Source organism: Puma concolor, chromosome B2, assembly GCF_028749965.1.
Source record: "Puma concolor isolate L17-30 chromosome B2, mPumCon1.1.hap2, whole genome shotgun sequence".
In the NCBI taxonomy this organism is placed as follows: Eukaryota; Metazoa; Chordata; class Mammalia; order Carnivora; family Felidae; genus Puma; species Puma concolor.
Window position 1 is genome coordinate 126,532,941 of NC_141671.1, and position 19,829 is coordinate 126,552,769.

The following is a 19,829-nucleotide window of genomic DNA, read 5'->3' on the forward strand; positions in this document are numbered from 1 at the left end:
ATGATAGATAGTTCTCCCTCCTCTCACTTTCAACCTGAAGGTGTCCTCAGGTCTAAAATGAGTCTGTTGTAGACAGCAAATAGATGGATCTTGTTTTTTTATCCATTCTGATACCCTGTGTCTTTTGGTTGGCGCATTTAGTCCATTTACATTCAGTGTTATTATAGAAAGATATGGGTTTAGAGTCATTGTGATGTCTGTAGGTTTCATGCTTGTAGTGATGTCTCTGGTACTTTGCAGTCCTTGCAACATTTCACTCAGAGAATCCCCCTTAGGATCTCTTGTAGGGCTGGTTTAGTGGTGATGAATTCCTTCAGTTTTTGTTTGTTTGGGAAGACCTTTATCTCTCCTTCTATTCTGAATGACGGACTTGCTGGATAAAGGATTCTCGGCTGCATATTTTTTCTGTTCGTCACATTGAAGATTTCCTGCCTTTCCTTTCTGGCCTGCCAAGTTTCAGTAGATAGGTCTGCCACTACTCTTATATGTCCACCTTTGTAAGTTGGAGCCTGTTTATCCCTAGCTGCTTTCAGAATTCTCTCTTTATCCTTGTATTTTGCCAGTTTCGCTATGATGTGTCGTGCAGAAGATTGATTGAAGTTACGTCTGAAGGGAGTTCTCTGTGCCTCCTGGATTTCAATGCCTTTTTCCTTCCCCAGATCAGGGAAGTTCTCAGCTATGATTTGTTCAAGTATACCTTCAGCCCCTTTCTCTCTTCTTCTGGAATTCCTATGATACAGACCTTGTTCTGCTTGATTGCATCACTTAGTTCTCTAATTCTCCCCTCATACTCCTGGATTTTTTTTCTCTCTCTTTCTCAGTTTCCTCTTTTTCCATAATTTTATCTTCTAATTCACCTATTCTCTCCTCTGCCTCTTCAATCCGTGCTATGGCTGCCTCCATTTTATTTTGCACCTCATTTCTAGCATTGTTTAGCTCCTCATGACTATTTCTTGGTCCCTTGATCTCTGTAGCAATAGATTCTCTCCTATCCTCTATGCTTTTTTCAAGCCCAGCGATTAATTTTATGACTATTATTCTAAATTCTTGTTCTGTTATGTTGTTTAAATAATTTTTGATCAATGCGTTAGCTGTCGCTTCTTCCTGGAGTTTCTTTTTGAGGAGAGTTCTTCCATTTCATCATTTTGGGTAGTCGCTGGGGTGGGCCAAACTGCAGGGCACTTCCCCTGTGCTGTCTGGAGTAACTTGTGTTGGTGGGCGGGGCCACAGTCAGACCCGATGTCTGTCCCCACCCCGCCACTGGGGCCACAGTCAGACTGGTGTGTACCTTATCTTCCCCTCTCCCAGGGGCAGGACTCACTGTGGAATAGTGTGGCCCCTGTCTGGGCTATTTGCACACTGCCAGACTTGTGGTGCTTCTTCAATGGGATCTGGCGTATTAGCCGGGGTGGATCCGCAAGGTGCACAGGGGCAGGAGGGGCAGGCTTAGCTCGCTTTGCCGTAGGTGGTCCCCTGCAGGAAGGGCCCTGCAGCACCGGGAGGAAGGCAGGCCCGTCGGAGGGATGGATCCACAGAAGCACAGCATTGGGCGTTTGCGCGGTGCAAGCAAGTTCAGTGATGGGCGCTGGTTCCCTTTGGAATTTCGGCTGGGGGATGAGAGAGGGAAATGGTGCTTGCCAGCACCTTTGTTCCCCCGCGCTGAACTCTGTCTTCTGGGGCTCAACAACTCTCTCTCCCAGTGTTCTCTGGCCCTCCCCACTCTCCAAGAGCAGAGTGGTTGACTTTCAACATTCCAGATGTTAAGTCCCGCTGGCTGCCAGCACTCACGGAGTCCGGCCCCTCCGCTTGTACAATTCTTTATTCATTCAGCCATCGATGGACACTTGGGTTGTTTCCATATCTTGGCTATTGTAAATAAAGTTGCAATGACCATGGGGGTGCATATATCTCTTTTTGAGTTAGTGTTTTCATTTTCTTTGGATAAATACCCAAAAGTGGAATTGCTGGATCATGTGGTAGTTTTATTTTTAATTTTTTGCAAAAACTCCAAACTGTTTTCTGTGGTGGTGGCACCAGTTTACATTCCCACAAGGGTTCCCTTTTCTCCACATGCTTAACACTTGTTATTTGTCTTTTTTTTTTTTTTTTACACGTAGCCTTCACACCCAACACGGGGTTTGAACTCACGTCTATGAGATTAAGACTTGAACTGAGATCAAGAGTCAGATGCTTCACTGACTGAGCCACACAGGTGCGCCTTGTCTTTCTTATAATTGCCATTCTAACAGGTATGAGATGATTTCTCCTTGTCATTTTGACTTGTGTTTCCCTGATAATTAATGATGTTGAGCATCTTTTTATGTATCTGTTGGCCATCTGTATGTCCTCTTTAGAAAAATGTCTATTCAGATCTTCTGCCCGTTTTTTAATTGGATTGTTTGTTTCTGCTATTGAGTTGTATGAGTTATTTACATGTTTTGGATATTAACCCCGTATCAAATACACCATTTGCAAATATTTGCTTCCATTTCGAAGGTTGCCTTTTCATTTTGTTGGTGGCTTTCTTTGCTGTGCAAAAGCTTTTGAGTTTGATGTGGTCCCATCTGTTTATTTTTTCTTTTGTTGCCCGTGCTTTTAGTGTCAGACTCAAAAATTTATTGCCAAGACCTCTGTCAAGGAGCTTACCACCTGTGTCTTTTTCTGGAAGTTTATGGTTTCTAGTCTTACATTCAAGTCTTTACTCCATTTTGAGTTAATTTTTGTGTATGGTATAAGATAGTGGTCGAATTTCATTCTTTTGCAGGTGGTTGTGAAGTTTCCCCAGCATCATTTATTGCAGGTGCTGTCCTTTCTCCATGGTGTAGTCTGGGCTATCCTGCACTAGCTATATAACAAAGCTAAACTAGTTAAAACAGTGTGATATGGGCATAAAAACAGACACATAGATGAATAGAACATAAGAGCCCAGAAATAAACCCATTTGGGTTTATGGTCCATATGGGTTTATGACCATAAACCCATATGGTCAACTAGTTTATGCAAAAGAGCCACATGAATTTTAAAGTAAGCCTTTTGGGGGCGCCTGGGTGGCTCAGTCAGTTAAGTGGCCGAGTTCGGCTCACAGTCCGTGAGTTCGAGCCCCGCTTTGGGCTCTGTGCTGACAGCTCAGAGCCCGGAGCCTGTTTCAGATTCTGTGTCTCCCTCTCTCTGACCCTCCCCCATTCATGCTCTGTCTCTCTCTGTCTCAAAAATAAACGTTAAAATAATGTTTCTTTCAAAAAAATAAAATAAAATAAAAAAATAAAATAAAGTAAGCCTTTTGGGTTCCATGAAAATACCCATTGGGAATTTCACTAGAATTGTTTGTCATCCAATCTTTTGTCTTTAGAGAAGCAAGATATGTCTCCATCCACTTGAATCTCCTTAAAATGCTTCAATAGAGACTTGGAGTATTCTCTACAAGGGCCCTATGCATAGTTTCTTATATTCATTCCTAGATGCTTTATATTATTTTATTCTACTAAAACTGCTTTTGCTGGGGAATAGAACTGCAGTTGTCTTTTTATATTAATAGCACATCTAGAAATTCTGTTAAACTCATTAATTCTGACAACTTTTCTGTAGATTCTTTAGAATTTTCCATGTAGATAATTATATCATCCATAAATAATGACGTCTTTCTTTCTTTCTTAACTCATGTTCCTCTTTTTTTTTTTTTTCCTGTTTCACTGTAGTGCCTGTAATCTTTAGTCCACTGTTGAATAGAGGTGGTGATGGGAGCATTCTTGTCATGGACCTATGTCATTTCCTTCTTTTTGGTATTTGCTTCAGAATCAGAACCTCAAACAGACACATTGAGGAGGAAAAATAGATGCCATATGTTAGCATCCATAGGATGACACAGGGCTCTTTCTCTAACCTTCTGAGTAATTGCTGCTAAATGGGAAGAATGTTCAGGTGCTGAATAATACAAAGTAACTTGTAAATGTCCGGATGCTTGTCTTTGTCACAATAAGATTCCATCCAACAATCTAGTCAGCAGGCGTAATAATGTGCCTATAGGAGAATTTATTCTTTATTTCAAATTGAAAGTCCGAGTGCATATCTCCCTTTGCTGCACACATGACACCAGAATTGGGGATTCTCCCCCTTCTAAATTATTAATGGAAGTTGCTGTAGCCTATTGCAGGGTCTTTAAGAAGCTAAGACTTGGAAAGGATGAGGGTGAAGTATGGAGCATTCTAAAGAACCAGAATTTCCTGTTACTATAAAACCCCAGAGGAGACTTTTCAAAGTCACATCCTCAGTAATTCCCTTCCGCTTCTCCCAAGGATGTATCTACCTGTCTCCACCGCATAGCCTATAGCAGCACCCATGTTGTCTTCTGCCTGGGTTACTGATGGATGGGACACAATCTCCATTGCTTTCACGTCTGTGAGGTAGTTCATGTCCTTTCATGGTGTTCTAGAAGATTACTGCTGCCAACAATGAGAAAGAGACTTAATAAAGAGGATTCTGCCATCAACTGCACACACACACACACACACACACACACACACACACACAGTAACAGAATTTAAAATGTTTGCATAGTGAATCCTAAACAAAATTTAAAAATAAATGACAAATTTAAAAAATACATTCGCATTCTATTTGACAAAATTACTATCCCTACTATAAAACAGGCTCTCAGAAATTAATAAAAAGAGGTAATATCGTAATTTTTTAAATGGGCAAAAGACATGAACAGGCAGAGAGAAAACAATAAAAATAAGATGTTCAACTTCATCTTTTAGGTTTAGTTATATCCTAAAACTAAAATTAGATATACAACTTTTTCTTTAACGTTTATTTATTATTTTTTTGAGACAGAGAGAGACAGAGCATGAATGGGGGAGGGTCAGAGAGAGAGGGAGACACAGAACCTGAAACACGCTCGGGACTCTGAGCTGTCAGCACAGAGCCCGAAGCGGGGCTTGAACTCACGGACTGCGAGGTCATGACCTGAGATGAGTCGGACGTGTAACCGACTGAGCCACCCAGGTGCCCCTAGATACAACATTTTCACCACATAAGTTGGCAAAGGGGGAAAAGATTTCTAATATGCTGTGATGCTGAAGAGGAGAAATCCAAGTTCTCCTGTGCATTGTTGGCGGAAACAAATACCCATCTTCCTTGAGAATTGCCTGCCAAGGTGGGCAAGCACTTTTACTGTGTGAGCTTTTTGACTCAAAAAACCTAGAGGTTTACTCTAGGAAGATATTCTAATAGGGAAGTAATATAATAACCACAGAAATGTTCATTAAAAACTTCTTGATAACAATAAAAGGTGGAATCAACAATATGGATTGATTAAAGTTTGCTAGAGTCATACAATAGAATAATAAGCAGTCATTTAAAAGGAAAACTTAGCGGCACCTGGGAGCTCAGTTGGTTAAGCGTCTGACTTCTGCTCAGGTCATGATCTCACATCTCGTGGGTTCGAGCCCTGCATCAGGCTTTGTGCCGACAGCTCAGAGCCTGAAGCCCGCTTCAGATTCTGTGTCTCCCTCTCTCTCTGACCCGCCCCTGCTTACACTCTGTTTCTCTCTTTCTCTCTCAAAACTAAAGAAACATTAAAAAAAATTTTTTTTTAATGAAAGGAAAACTTGTCTTGACAGACCATTGAGTGAAAAGAAACTGAATATTTAAGAGCATATATAACATTACCTCACCTACATAAAGGCATATGAATATGTGCATTTATATATATATACACATCCACACACATAGACATATAACTATGAGAAAGGCTCTTCATTAAAATTTTATTAATGAGCAGGCATCAAGCCTTTGACTCATTTACTCTATTGTTTACAATGTTATGTATAATTTTCTCTAGCCTTAACTCTGTGTGATCCCCTTTTCCCTGGCACCTCGGTTCCTCAAGTTCTAGTTGCTTTAATAACGCAGAAGACCAAGTTTTTTTTTTTTTTTCCCCGCAGACTTTGAGAACTCTGACATCTCTAGGCCACCATCTTTAACTTGGCCTGTATGCACTGTGATATACCGATGAATGCTCCGAGTAGAGAACATCTGGTTCATTTCTGTGCCTTCCCCTTCTGCCCAAGACCTTGGCCCTTCAGTTCTGGCCACCCTGGTTGTTTCTGATGCCTTCAAACAACCACTCTTAATTTTGTCAATCCAGTTTTATGATTTCTTGCAACAGTAAGTTTGTTCTGATACAGGTGCTCCATCATAGCCAGAAGCAAAAGTTCAGTTGTATCATATCTAATTTTTCTTTTTGCTTTAGAGAGGTCTGGGGAGGGCGAAGAATCTTAAGCAGGCTCGGCGCTGAGCACGGAGCCTGGCGTGCTCGATCTCACAACCCTGAGATCATGACCTGAGCCAAAAATCAAGCGTTGGATGCTTACCCAACTGAGCCACCCAGGCGTCCCAGTACATATTAATTTTTACTGAAATGGAAACTGGGTGCCTGGGTGGCTCAGTTGGGTAAGCAAACAACTCTTGATGTCGGCTCAGGTCTTGATCTCCGAGTTTGTGAGATAGAGCCCTGTGTCAGGCTCCAGCATGGAAGCTGCTTGGGATTCTGTCTCTTCCTCTCTCTGCCCCTCACACACCTCTCAAAATAAATAAACTTAAAAAAAAAAAAAAAAGAAAGAAAGAAACTGGGGCACCTGGGTGGCTCAGTCAGTTAAGGGTCTGACTTGATCTCAGGCCATGATCTTCCGTTCATGGGTTCATGTCCTGCATCAGGCTCTCTGCTGTCAGCACCGAGCCCGCTTTGGATCCTCTGTCCCCCCACCCCCGCCCCCGCCCCTCTCCTGCTTGCACACGCTCTCTCTCTTTCAAAAATAAAGTTAATATTAAAAAAGAAAATTTTTTTTTTGCAAACAAAGGAACCATTTTTCAATGTTAATAATTGTTAATGTTATCTATTTGGGAGGTATTTAATTTTTTTCTATATTTTATAGTGTACAAATTATACATATTATATATACAAACTCCTTAAAGTATATTAAACATTGTCATGTGCCTTTTTAAATGTTCAAGATCACAAAGGATTTCATAAACCACCTTCAACTTAGATACTATTTTCCTAGGCTGAACTTCATACAAAACTGAATTTAATTCAAAATTATGCTTATTTTACTTTCAGATTATACTGGTGCATGTTTGGGTCAAACAGTATTGCCTACAAGTTTCGTTAGTAGACTGTGAATTAGGTACCCGAATAAATGAGTATCAGCAAAGTAAGCTTGAAAGGGAAATTCGAGCTGGAAATTTGGATTTAGCGTCGTCAACCTGGATGTTCCACATCTGAAGCAATAATAACAAATTCACTAGATATTACCAGAGTTTGAAATTATGCTGCATTGGGACTACTCAACATTCATAAACAGGAAATTTCTAGGGCACTTCAAGGAAGCTTTCTATGCATCCTTGGTCACCTCTCTTTTCCATTTCCATGCTTTTCGTCTGCTATTTACATCTACACTCACCAAACATCTTCCTGTTTCACAAGGAAAACAAGCCATCAGGTGTAACTTCCGCCAATCCCTGTCTCCACATCAACAAACTGAACACTATCAAAACCCCGGTTTCCATCTTCCTCTCTGTATCTGGAGACTGGCCATCAGACCCTTACTGGACCAGTGACTCTATCTGTATGCTAAAAGGCTAAACGTTACCTTTCCCATCTCCTTACGATGGCTATTTCACCTGTTAGGCTGGCTGCCTCCTACCTATTCAACTTCTACCTTTGGGTATAAATATACTTCCCACAAATAGAGTCTTTAAATTTCCCACTGGTCTCGTGTTTCTCAAATTTCAGGTCTCTCTGTTAGCGGGTTGTGAAATCAATTAGTCTGTTTCACCAGAGTGTGTTCTTCTTAGAAATGAAGCGGTATGAAATCTTCAATATTGGAACGTGGCACTTTGCATTCTAAGTCATGCCGTCCGCATTGCAGCAAATACTGGGGTCAACTGAGTTGAGTGACAGCTGATGGAGGGGTTGTAATGACTATGGGCATTGGCTGGGAGCCAGCAGGCCCTTCACTCTTCCATTCACTGATGCCTCATTTGAGTTTCTGGATTTGACCATAATTATATCAGGAGAGTTAATGTTTTAAAAGTTTAATTTGTGTCAATGTAATTAGCGGTTAATTGTGAAGTTAGAAGAATTCATCCACTGTTGCCAAGGGCAGCAAGAGTTTCTATTAACTTTTGGTTGTGAGTTCATAATTTTCAGTGTGAAATTTTGGATTGGGCATAAATAATCATTAGGCATTTTTTGATTTTGCAAATAATTGTACATTTTAAGAATAACTGCATGAAATCTTCTTAAGATAGTTTATTTTATTAGAAGAAATAAGGATGATGACATTAAAAAAACAGAAGCATATTTTGTGTTGAACTTATATACATAGTAACAACAATGGGAAAAAGGTTTCTTTTAATCAATACATTCTTTTAAATTTGAACTTAACAAAAAAAAAAATAACGATTAGTCTTTTAAAAAAGGATTAAGTATTGGGCGCCTAGGTGGCTCAGTCGGTTAAGAGTACGACTTCGGCTCAGGTCATGATTTCACAGTCCGTGAGTTCAAGCCCAATATCGGGCTCTGCACTGATAGCCTAGAGCCTTCTTTGGGTTCTGTCTCCCTTTCTCTCTGCTCCTTCCCTGCTTGTGCTGGCTCTCTCAAAAATAAATAAATAAACCTTAAAATTAAAACAAGGATTAAGTGTACCTTGTCAAGTACTCAAAACCACTAAGAATGTATTATTTACAGTATTATTCTTATTTGAAGAGATCATTAATTTATTTAACCCTTACCTGATAGTTGAAAGTATTAAAAAAATTAATAACCAGAGGCGCCTGGGTGGCTCAGTCGGTTAAGCATCCGACTTCGGCTCAGGTCATGATATCGCGGTCTGTGAGTTTGAGCCCCGCATCGGGCTCTGTGCTGACAGCTCAGAGCCTGGAGCCTGTTTCAGATTCTGTGTCTCCCTCTCTTTCTGCCCCTCCCCTGTTCATGCTCTGTCTCCCTCTGTCTCAAAAATAAATAAACGTTAAAAAAAAATTAAACAAAAAAACTTCTAAAAAAATTAATAACCAGATATTAGCTAATGAAAGTATATATTAATATATTAGTGTTTTTATACTTTATTTTTATTGAAGTATAATTACATACAATACTGTATTAGTTTCAGGTGTGCAACATAATGATTTGTCATTTGTATACATTGCAAAATGATCACCACTAGAAGCCTAGTTATTATCTGTCACCATACAAAATCACAAAATATATATTTTTTAGTGATTGGAACATTTAAGGTGTAGTTTCTTAGCATCTTTCAAATTTGTAATACAATATTATTGACTATAGTCACCGTATTGTACATTACAACCCATGACATTTATTTTATAACTAGAAATTTGTACTTCTTTTTTTCTTTAATGTTTATTTATTTTTGAGAGAAGGAGACAGAGCACTAGTGGGGGAGGGGCAGGGAGAGATGGAGACACAGAATCCCAAGCAGGCTCCAGGCTCAGAGCTGGCAGCCCAGAGCCCGATGCAGGACTCAAACCCACGAACTGTGAGATCATGACCTGAGCTGAAGTCGGACGCTTAACCGACTGAGCCACCCAGGTGCCCCCTGGAAGTTTGTACTTCTTGATCCCTTCACCCATTTTGCCCACCCTTTCCCTCTGCCAATCGTTAATCTGTTCTCTGTATCTATGAGTGTTGTTTTGTTTTCTTTGCTCATTTGTTTTGTTTTTTTAGATTCCACATACAAGTGAAATTATATGGTATTTGTCTTTGTCTGACTTTTTTCACTTAACATAATAACCTTGAGGTCCATCCATGTTGTCACAAATGGCAAGATTTCATTCCCTTATAGGGCTGAGTAGTTTTCCACTCTGTAAATACCACATCTTCTTTTTTTCATTCTTCTGCTCATGGACGCTTGCTTCCATATCTTGGCTATTGTAAATAATGCTGCAGTGAACATGGGGTGCATATGTCTTTTCCAATTAGTGTTTTCATTTTCTTCAGCGAAATACACAGAAGTGGAATTGTTGGATCGTATGGTATTTCTATTTTTAATTTTTTGAGGAAATTCCATATATTTTCCATAGTGGCTGCCCCAATTTACATTTCCACCAACAATGCATTAGGGGTTCCTTTCTCCATATCTTCCCCAACACTTGTTATTTCTTGTCCCTTTGATAACAGCCATTCCAACAGGGTTGAGGTGATATTTCACTGTGATTTCAGTTTGCATTTCCTTGATGACTAATGATGTTAAGCATCTTTTTTTTTAAGTTTATTTATTTTTGAGAAAGAGAGTATGCATGGAGTGTGAATGGGAGAGGGCCAGAGAGAGACGGAGAGAAGGAATCCCAAGTATGTTCTGCGTCTCAGCACAGAGCCAGCCCCATGCGGGGCTCGAACTCAAAGAGCCAAAATCTTCGCTTAATCAACTGAGCCACCCAGGCACCCATTAAGCATCTTTTTATGTGTTATTGGCCATCTGTGTGTGTTTAGAAAAATGTCTATTCAGATCTTCTGCCCATTTTTTTAAAGTTTATTTATTTATTTTTGAGAGAGCCTGTGTGCCTGTGTGTGCAAGTGGGGGAGGGGCAGAGAGCGAGGGAGAGAGAGAATCCCAAGCAAGCTCTGCACTGAGTGCAGAGTTCGATATGGGGCTCAAACTCATGAACTGCGAGATCATGACCTGAGCTGAAGTTGGACCCGTAACCGACTGAGCCACCTAGGTGTGCCATCTTCTGCCCATTTTTAAATTGGATTATTTAGTTTTTATTTGTTTATTATTGAGTTATGTGAGTTCTTCATATATTTTGGATATTAACCCCTTATTGGATGTATGATTCCCAAATATCAGTATCTTCTCCCATTCAGCTGGTGGCCTTTTTTATTTTATTGATGTTTTCTTTCACTATGCAGAAGCCTTTTAGTCTGATGTAGTCTCATTTGTTTATTTTTGCTTTTGTTGCCATTGTCTTGGGAGTCAGTTCCAAAATAATATTGCCAAGACCAATGTCAAGGAGCTTACTGCCTATGTTTTCTTCTAGGAGTTTTATAGGTTCTGGTCTTACATTGAAGTTTTTATTTCCATTTTGAGTTTATTTTTGTGTATGGTGTAAGACAGTGGTCCAGTTTCTTTTTCTTTTTCTTTTTTTTTCTTTTTCTTTTTTTTTTTTTTTTTTGGTTGTGCTTGTCCAATTTTCCCAGCACCATCTTTGAAGAAACTGTCCTTTTCCCATTGTACATTCTTGCCTCCTTTGTTGTAAATTATTTGACTATACACACAAGGACTTACTTCTGGGTTCTCTGTTCTGTTCCATTGATCTACGTGTCTGTTTTCATGCCAACACCATTGTTTTAATTAGTATAGCTTTGTAACATAGTCTGAAATGTAACATAGTCTGAAATGTAACATAGTCTGAAATAAGGGAATGCAATGCCTCCAGTTTTGTTCTTCTTTCTCAAGAAGAAATGATATTATTGCAAATGAAAATCTAAAATCTTACAAAGAGGAAAACACAAACTTGGAAATACAGTAAGTCAAACTTGTTGATAAGGCCCTCAAATATTTTCAAAGTAGGGGAAAAAAGACAAATTTGTCAACATTATCTCACCATTTTACATTGGCTATGAGAAATTGTTACTATTTAGTTTTGTATTTAGTTGTATATGTGTGGACAAAGAGAAAATTACCCACATAGTTGTTGAAAAAAAATTATTCTTGGCATGTATGGTCATGGTGAATACGATCCTTGATGACAAATCATCGGAGAAACTTAAAACGATACTGCTAAGTGATAATACGGTCTCTTCACAAATTTATAGGTCCAGAGAATATACAGAATAGAATTAATACTTAGTAAGGTGCGAGCAGACACAGGTTATATGATTCTACTTGATGGGAGCACTGATATCTCAAGTTATTATACATTCAATTTATGTCAAATGTATATGACAATTTTTATGAAGGATTTATTCTGTTTAAATTTAAGCTAAAATATAACTGGTTTGAGGACCTTGATAGAATTGGAGGAATACTGTCTGAAAAATATAAATTAAACCGGTAAATTGTAATAGAATTGCAAGTGATTCAGAAGTAAACATGACCAGGAAACATAGCAGAGTAATTTCCAATGTTATTAGAAATCACCACCTACATTGCTACTTGGAAGCACTGTTCACACACTGTTCATACCTTTGGCATCCTAAGACTTCTACTGAATCTCTTGAAAACAAATGTAGTGATAATTGTTTAACTTCATTAAGAGAACCTTTACGTTTTGTTACGTTTTGTTCACATCGGAACCATAACTGACAGGGGTGGTCATCCACCAAATTCTTCTCCCTCCCTCTGCCTCCGGAAGATATCTTTGGGGGGGGGGGGGGGCTTGAAGGCCCAGATAAACTACATTGTATCCAAGTGGGTCTCTGCAGCCTTCACCCATGGAATAGAGAAGGGATTTGTGTGACTTCTATCACGTCTATCTGACGCCTGGGCTCATATACTCTCTATTTGGCTTCCTATCAGCTAGAATGCAACCTGCCTAGGACCCACTGCGGGCGAACAATGCCTTCCAGGATGGTGGAGCAGTGAGATGTAAGTAAGGTACATCGTCCTCAAATGATCTCCAGGAACTGCTATATGCTGACCTGCCCTGGGACTCAGGACGTAGTTTAAATGATAAATAAAAGTCCATCTATGTTCCGTAAACCACTGTCTTGTTGGGTCGTTGTTAAATTAGCTTAGCCCTTCCATGAACTAATATATGTATATGTTATATCATACTGGAATTATTGGTTGTTATGAGGAAAATATTAATTAAGCTATATGAACTCAGGAATGGGAGTCACATTTTTGTTTAAAAGCTATCTCATTTGGCTAACATTTTTGGAGATGGTATTTTAGCAACAAAATTGGCACATATAACTTAACGTTTTTTAATAACTGGAGTTGGATCTACGGGAAAAAAAGTAACACTATATTTCAAGATGCTGAATATATCCAACAGTTACAAAATACATTTTAAGTAATCACCATGGTTACTCTATGTTCTCAACATTTTGCAGCACAGGAAGAGAGCATCATTAGTAAAGACACCCTGAATGGTATAAAATTAAAGATATTAATGATATTACAAGTCTCTGTGTCAAACTGCAAACATTTCCAATAAAGACCTTTGAAATACCAAGAAAAAGCACTTAAAGAAAAGATCTATTTGTTTTTCAAAATCCTGAATCCATAATTGTGTTAACGTTGATGCCCAAAGAAGAAAACTACTTACCAATGCTTTGTGATTCAAATACACTGAAGAATTTATATAAATTTATCACCATTTTAGCTGAGGATTAAAGAAGAACCTGCTGAAATTTGTAATTTCACTTGCTAAGTAGAAGTATATTAATAGCATGCATGGCAACTTATTTGTGTGAACCAGAATTTTTAACCAAAATAACTGAGACTGTGGGAAGGAATAGACATCAAAGCATGTGGCACCTGGGTTGCGCATGTAGCATTATCCTCCTGTCTCCAGCCTGGAATGAATTTAAGAGCAGGCAAGCAAGCCCACCACAATGAATCAAATCCTATTTAATAGTAACTCTCTTCTCTTTAACAGTAAGTATCCTTTTATAAATAAACACTTGGTTTCAGGGGCACCTGGCTGGCTCAGTCAGTAGAGCAGGAGACTGTTGATCTCGAGGTTGTGAGTTCCAGCCCGCATTGGGTGTGGAGGCGACTTAAACATTTTTTTGTTTCAGTTTTTTAATCTACCTATACATGTATCTCTGCATACAGTGGGTGGATACAAAGGGTATTTTCTACGGACCTGATGTTTGAAAAAAGTGTTTTGATGATTCTGCTCTCACTTTCCTTCATAGCCAACATTTAGAGCGGGTTGTTTACACCTGTGTTTCTCTCGGCTCTGAATCTACTGCAACCAGACTCTGCCCTCGTTATTCTTCTTGGACAGGCTTCCTAACTAAACTCTCACATCCATTTGATCCTTTTCTGTATTTATCTCTGTCCACTCTATGGCCATTGCCTGTATACTACTTTTATTTCTTTTTTCTACCACTTAAAATAAAACACGTTGCAATTTTAAAAAGAAAAAAAAATGTTTATTTTCCTGTGCGTGTATGTTTATTTTTTAAAACTTTTATGTACATCCACACCAAATGTTTAAGCAACAAAACTGAGGTCATTTAGTGCATGGATGTATGTAGCTTTTTATGACCTTCTTAGTTCACTTGGCTATGCAGTAGCAACCACTTTTCATGTCATTCAATATTCCTCTCCCACATTATTCTTAAAGGCTATATCGTATGCTGCTTTATGGATACATACATCATGGGTTATTTACCCATTTCTCTAATGTTGGACTGTAGGCAGTTTTCAATTTTTAAAAAAAATGATTGAACAGCACACTGAAATCCTTGTCAGAAAATATTTACCCACTTCTATAATCACTTGCTTCCGATGAATTCCTAAAAGTACGATTGCTGGATTGTAGCCATTTCTGTGCTGTGTTCCCATCCAAAAATCCCTCTAGGATTACCCTTCCTCTAGCACCCACAGTACGAGAGGATCCAGTTGGCTAGCTCCTTACTAATACTGGGCAACAGCATTTACAATCTTTCAGCCAATTTGATTGATTTTTTAAAAATCACATTTTCTTTCAATGTTTGTGCTCTTTTGATCAGTAGGTGCTTGAACACTTTTCATAGGTTATACTTAGTTGCATTTCTTTTGCACTGACTTCATAATCACTGCCTATTTTTTTAGAGCGTACAAGTGCATCTGTTTCTTAATACTCTGTAAAAGCTTTTTTACAAAGCTATTTAAACTTTATATCTCTGAAATGACTTTTCATTTTAGTTTGTAGCGTAAGTAAATTTGCTTTTAATCATAAAGATAATAAATACTTTTTTTAAAAAAAATGAAGGGGACCGCAACTTCCTTCCTGGCATCCTGCTCTCCCCATTCCAGCCACTGCCTCCTGCAACCTTTGCCAAACCCCAGGCATCAACCATTCTCAATACCTGAAGGCTTTCCAATCCTGTTTCTACCAGGCGGCGCTGTCCTGAGTTCCCGCCCATAAATGAAACACCCTGTGGGTATCTCATTATCGGCTGCAACCTGAATACGTTCAAAACTGAGCCAAACCCTTCTCTTCTTTAACCTGGAAGAGGGGGCCACCCACCCTCCCATTTTCTCAGAGGAGAAACCTGGAAATCATCCCAGATGCTAACCACCTCAATCTGTCAGTAAACGGTACAGCTTCAACTCCTTAAATATCTCTTGCTATATTTTCCTCTATTCTTTCCACCTACCATTGGCTTATTTCTAGATTACTGTTCTCCCGGCTGCCAGTTACTCCTTTGCCATCCCCCCCCCCCCCCCCCGACTACCACTACAGTTACATTTCTAAAGAAAAACGAATATGCTTAAAATCCCTTCTTGTTCCTAGTCACGGTGTTCACAACAGGGAAACAATGAGTTGCCAAATGAGATTCCTGCTTTCCCTCTTGCCTATTCCAGGGCCTCCAGAGTGAAGGACATTAAGTTACCGAGAGAGCGTGCTCTCTCGGGATCTGAGGCCCTGGCCAATGCTGCTTTCCTTCCACATCCGGCCACCCGGTCTGTTTCCCAAGTTCAGCCTAAGGGTTCTCCATTGCGGAGGCTCTTCCTGTCCACCCTCTCCCACCCCCACCAAAGTTGGATACCTGTTTGGGCCCTTGTGCGTCCCGCCCCCCCCCCCCGCCTTTTTTTTTTTTTTTTTTTTTCAGAGAATAACAATTTAGCTCAAGAGAGGAAGGGAAATCGGGGTGGCGGGTGGGGGAGGGGGGAATAGAAGAGACATTTTTAAAAGCGGGTTCGAATACAAAAATGTGTTTTGAGGCTAACTCTTGGAGGCTGGGGAAGTAAGAGCACCTCTCCGGGCCTGGCTTCCTCGTGTGTATAATGAGGATATGAACCGCCACCCTCAAGCCCCTCCACGGGATAGTGTTGGTACAAGGTTGGGCAGAGCAACAGTCTATTCCCAGGTAGCGCCCGAGCCTGTCACCGAGAGTGGCCCAAGAGGGCTGCTCACTAAACAGAGAGCGCCGGACAACGGGATGCTAGGGCGCGCCGCCCCACCGCGCGGGGGGCTCCGCAAGGCCGGCGGGGCCGCCCCCACGCCGCCCTCCGCCGCGCAGGGCCGGGGTCGCGGGTCGGGGTCGGGGTGACCGCGGCGAGGCCACTCCCCGCCAGCTGCCCGCCGCCGATCAGACGCTCCCTCGGGCCGCGCCCGGCCAACGCCCGGCCGGCGAGCCAGCTCCGGACATCCGCCTCCACCTTTCCGCGGGGCCTCGGGGCCTGCCCGGGCGGCGGGTCGGGGGCCGCGGCCTCCGGCCTCCAGCCTCCAGCCTCCAGCCCGCCGCCGCCGCCGCGCGCGCCGAGCGCACCTGACCCTGGCGGGCGGGGCGGTGGGCGGGGCGGGGCGGCGGGGCTGACGTGGCCCGCGGCATGGAGCGGGCGTGATTCATCAGCCGCCGCGCCGGGCCGGAGGGGGGCGAGCGCAGCGGCCGCCTAGGCGCCCGGGGCCGGGCAGTGGCGGCGGCGGCGTTCCTGGCCGGGCCTCGCGCGCGCTCCTCTCGCTGTCGGTGGCCGGGCCCCTACGAAGGTCAAGATGGAAGAGATCCTGAGGAAGCTGCAGAAGGAGGCGTCCGGGAGCAAGTACAAAGCCATCAAAGAGAGCTGCACCTGGGCCCTGGGTAAGCGCGGGGCTCGGGGCACCTGCCCGGCCGGTCGGCGCCCGCGCCCCTGCTCGCCGCCGCCGGAGGGCCGCGCGGGCTGGGGCTGAGCCGGCCCTGATGCGTGGGGGGGTGCTTCCGCGGAGCTTCGGTGATGGATGCATTTCGCGCGATTTGCGAGAGTTGCCTCAGTGATTAGATGTGGGATATGAGAATTTTGGTTCGGGCGTTAGCATCCATCCGCCTCCCCTCTGGTCTCTATCTTCTAGTAAACCTTAACGGGGAACGGCCGTCTTCCCCGCCAGGAGGCCCCCTTTTCCAGATCCCCAGCAAGGTGGATGATGGTCACCCATCTCCGAGTTAGGACCACCAGCCGGTGCGAATCCAGGGGCCCGATTCCAAGCGCCTGTGGGGAAGAGGGAAGTTGAACCAGCAACCCCCGTCTGGAAACACTGGCGAATGTGACCAGCCAGGAATGGCTTATTTGATTTGATTTTCCAGATAGCGGCCGGCTTGTTGAGTATTGGCTTCCATGGTTATTGTACATGAAGAATTACGCACGGGTGGGATTGTGTTACGTCTGCAATTCTGTTGTGGTCTGCCCTTCAGACAGGTGGGATTTTAAATTTGTGAGCTGTGCAAGCATTGAAATAAGTTCCAGGTGGCACATTTGGGTTTCCCATCAGACCCAAGGGGCAGAACTCCACCTCAGAGAAGACCGAAAGACATTCCAATTAAGCAGGAATTTGGGCAATCAAAATTTTGTTTCTGGTTGGGAATGCAGAGGGATCAGGAGCATGCCTTGGGTGATAGTGATGGGAAGAAGGAAAGGCCGAGGAGAAACCAAGGCAGCCCCGTGGGGCCCTGGCCTTGCCCAAGCCTGCCTGTGATTCCTCGGTTGCCATTCAGTTACAAAATAAAATTACATCTCTTTCTCTCTTGACCAGAAAGCAGTCAGTGCTTGTTATGACACCGATGTGGTACAACCTGAAAAGAGATAAGTGCCATTAGCAGGTTTGCCTCTAGATGTAGAATCCGATGATGTTTTAGGCAACTCTGTTAATACTTAGAAGATCCGAATTCACATGTGTTGTGTGTGTGTGTACAAGTAATCATAGCAATATCATTTTTCTTTAACATCTGCCTATCATCACATTTTCTACCAGGAACTTTATCACGTAGGCAGAACTTGACCATTGTTTACTGTTACAGAAATATGGACCAAATATAAATGAGCAGCGAGGCTCTTAAAGCCACAGGACTATTTTTGCATTGCCATTGTCATTCAGCAGAGTGATTCAGAGCTAGATTCCCAAATGCCTCTAATGAAGGGTCACAGATGGCTGAGTAACATAATAAAGCAGGGCTTGACTGCGCTTTAAACATGCCATTCCTTGTGTTCGTTATTATTTTGCTGTAAGTTAAGCAGATTTAGATAACAGGGAAGAGAAGTGTAATGTAGTATTTTTAATGTTTAAATTTTGATACTCAACATCTTGTTAAGTTATACGGCAGTGTTGCTGAGTTTAAGTCCTTGAACCCACCTGGGAAGTAAGTAGACTATCTGAGTCGAGCCTGGAGTCCAGCCTGATTGTAAGAGCGGATGTGATTCCTTTCCCAGTGACTGTTCTATAGTTACCAACAGGAGACGACAGTACATGAGATAGTTAAGTAACAGGGCCTGGCATTCGTTGTACAGGTTGAAATGAGTAAATCAGGAAAACATCAAAAGAGGAGGTCATGTGTATGGGGTTAGGGGTTGAGTGGTGGGAATTGGTGTGAGCTGGTGGGCTTTTAAAGTAGATTTGAGTTGGGATGCCTGGGTGGCTCAGTCAGTTGAGCGTCCCACTTTCACTCAGGTCATGATCTCGCAGTTTGTGGGTTCAAGCCCTGCATCAGGCTCTGTGCTGATAGCTCAGAGCCTGGAACCTGTTTCGGATTCTGTGTCTCCTTCTCTCTCTGCCCCTACCCTGCTCATGCTGAGGCTCTCTGTCTCTCAAAAGTAAATAAAAATGTTAAAAAACTTTTGATTAAAAAAAGTAGATTTGACTTGAAAAATAGGTAAGCTGTGGATTCCTTCTTTTCTTCACTTATTTAGCAAGCATTTATGAAGGCCTCCCCTGTATCGAGCGGTGGGGATATAAGGACGAGTAAAATGCTTCCTCCCTATAAGGAGTGTGTTAGAAGGGCATGTCGGACGGAGAAAGCAACATGAACAAAGGCTATATGGTTTCCTGTTCTCTTTCCCACTCCAGTCTATGTTCCACCGGTCCACCACTTTTGTTTTTTTTTTTTTTTACTGTAAACACTTTCCCCTCCTCAACCTCCATAATTTCTGTCTAGATTAAAGGGTAAATTCCTTCGAACATGCTTCGGAATCCAACCCTGGCTGTTCTTTCTTACTGCTCCCCCTACCAAGGGTTCAATAAACTACAAACACTTCCTTGAACACGCTGTGCCCTGCACACTCCTCTGCCTTTACTCATGCTGAGAATTCCATTTCCAGACTCCTAAGGCCCAGCTCACAGAGGAAGCATTTCCTGAGCTCTTCAGTTGAATCCGTTTCTCCTCTGTGTTTGGAGCCCTGCCCTCATGACTGTCTTAGAGCACCTGCTACTTTGGGTTATAGTTGGCTGTAGCTACTCTTCTAGGGCCAGGATAATTGAGAAATATCGTAGTCAGGAGACCAAAAGCAAATGAAGAACAAAGGAAAACAAAACCCTAATTCAAGTTGATTTAAGCACAACAATTTGTTCACTGTATTAACTCACTATCCCTGGTGAGGCTAGCTGTGGGGGTGAGTTGGGTTCAGGAATTAGACTCTGTTCAAGGACCTTGTTCTGCTCTTTTTGGGGTGACTGACATGCTCTACGTGAGTCTCCATGGCTTTGGGCTTCTGAATGATCACATTTAGACCATCTCATGAGAAAGAAGCATTAGCACACTTGGACCATCTGAGGGGAGAGGGATCATCTCCCACTAAAGCCATCGTGGGAGAGAAGAGTCATTTCCACACCTAGTCCGTCTCAAGAGAAAGGAGTTACCTCCCACTTGCACCATCATAGGGGAGAGGGGTCACCAT

General features: G+C 42.2%; 1 protein-coding gene across 4 annotated transcripts in view; it reads left to right on the plus strand.

Moving 5' to 3' along the window:
• Window positions 1-16,521: 16,521 nt before the first annotated feature.
• Window positions 16,522-19,829, plus strand: part of ARFGEF3 (ARFGEF family member 3) — a 188,889-nt gene continuing 185,581 nt past the window's right edge. Inside the window, exon 1 of one of the 4 annotated variants that reach the window (XM_086707978.1) lies at window positions 16,522-16,768. In XM_086707978.1, the coding sequence (XP_086564104.1) occupies window positions 16,684-16,768 (85 nt within the window). In that variant the 5' untranslated portion in view covers window positions 16,522-16,683. The remainder of the gene's footprint in view (window positions 16,769-19,829) is intronic. The other 3 variants (XM_086707973.1, XM_086707972.1, XM_086707971.1) reach the window with 3 other exon arrangements.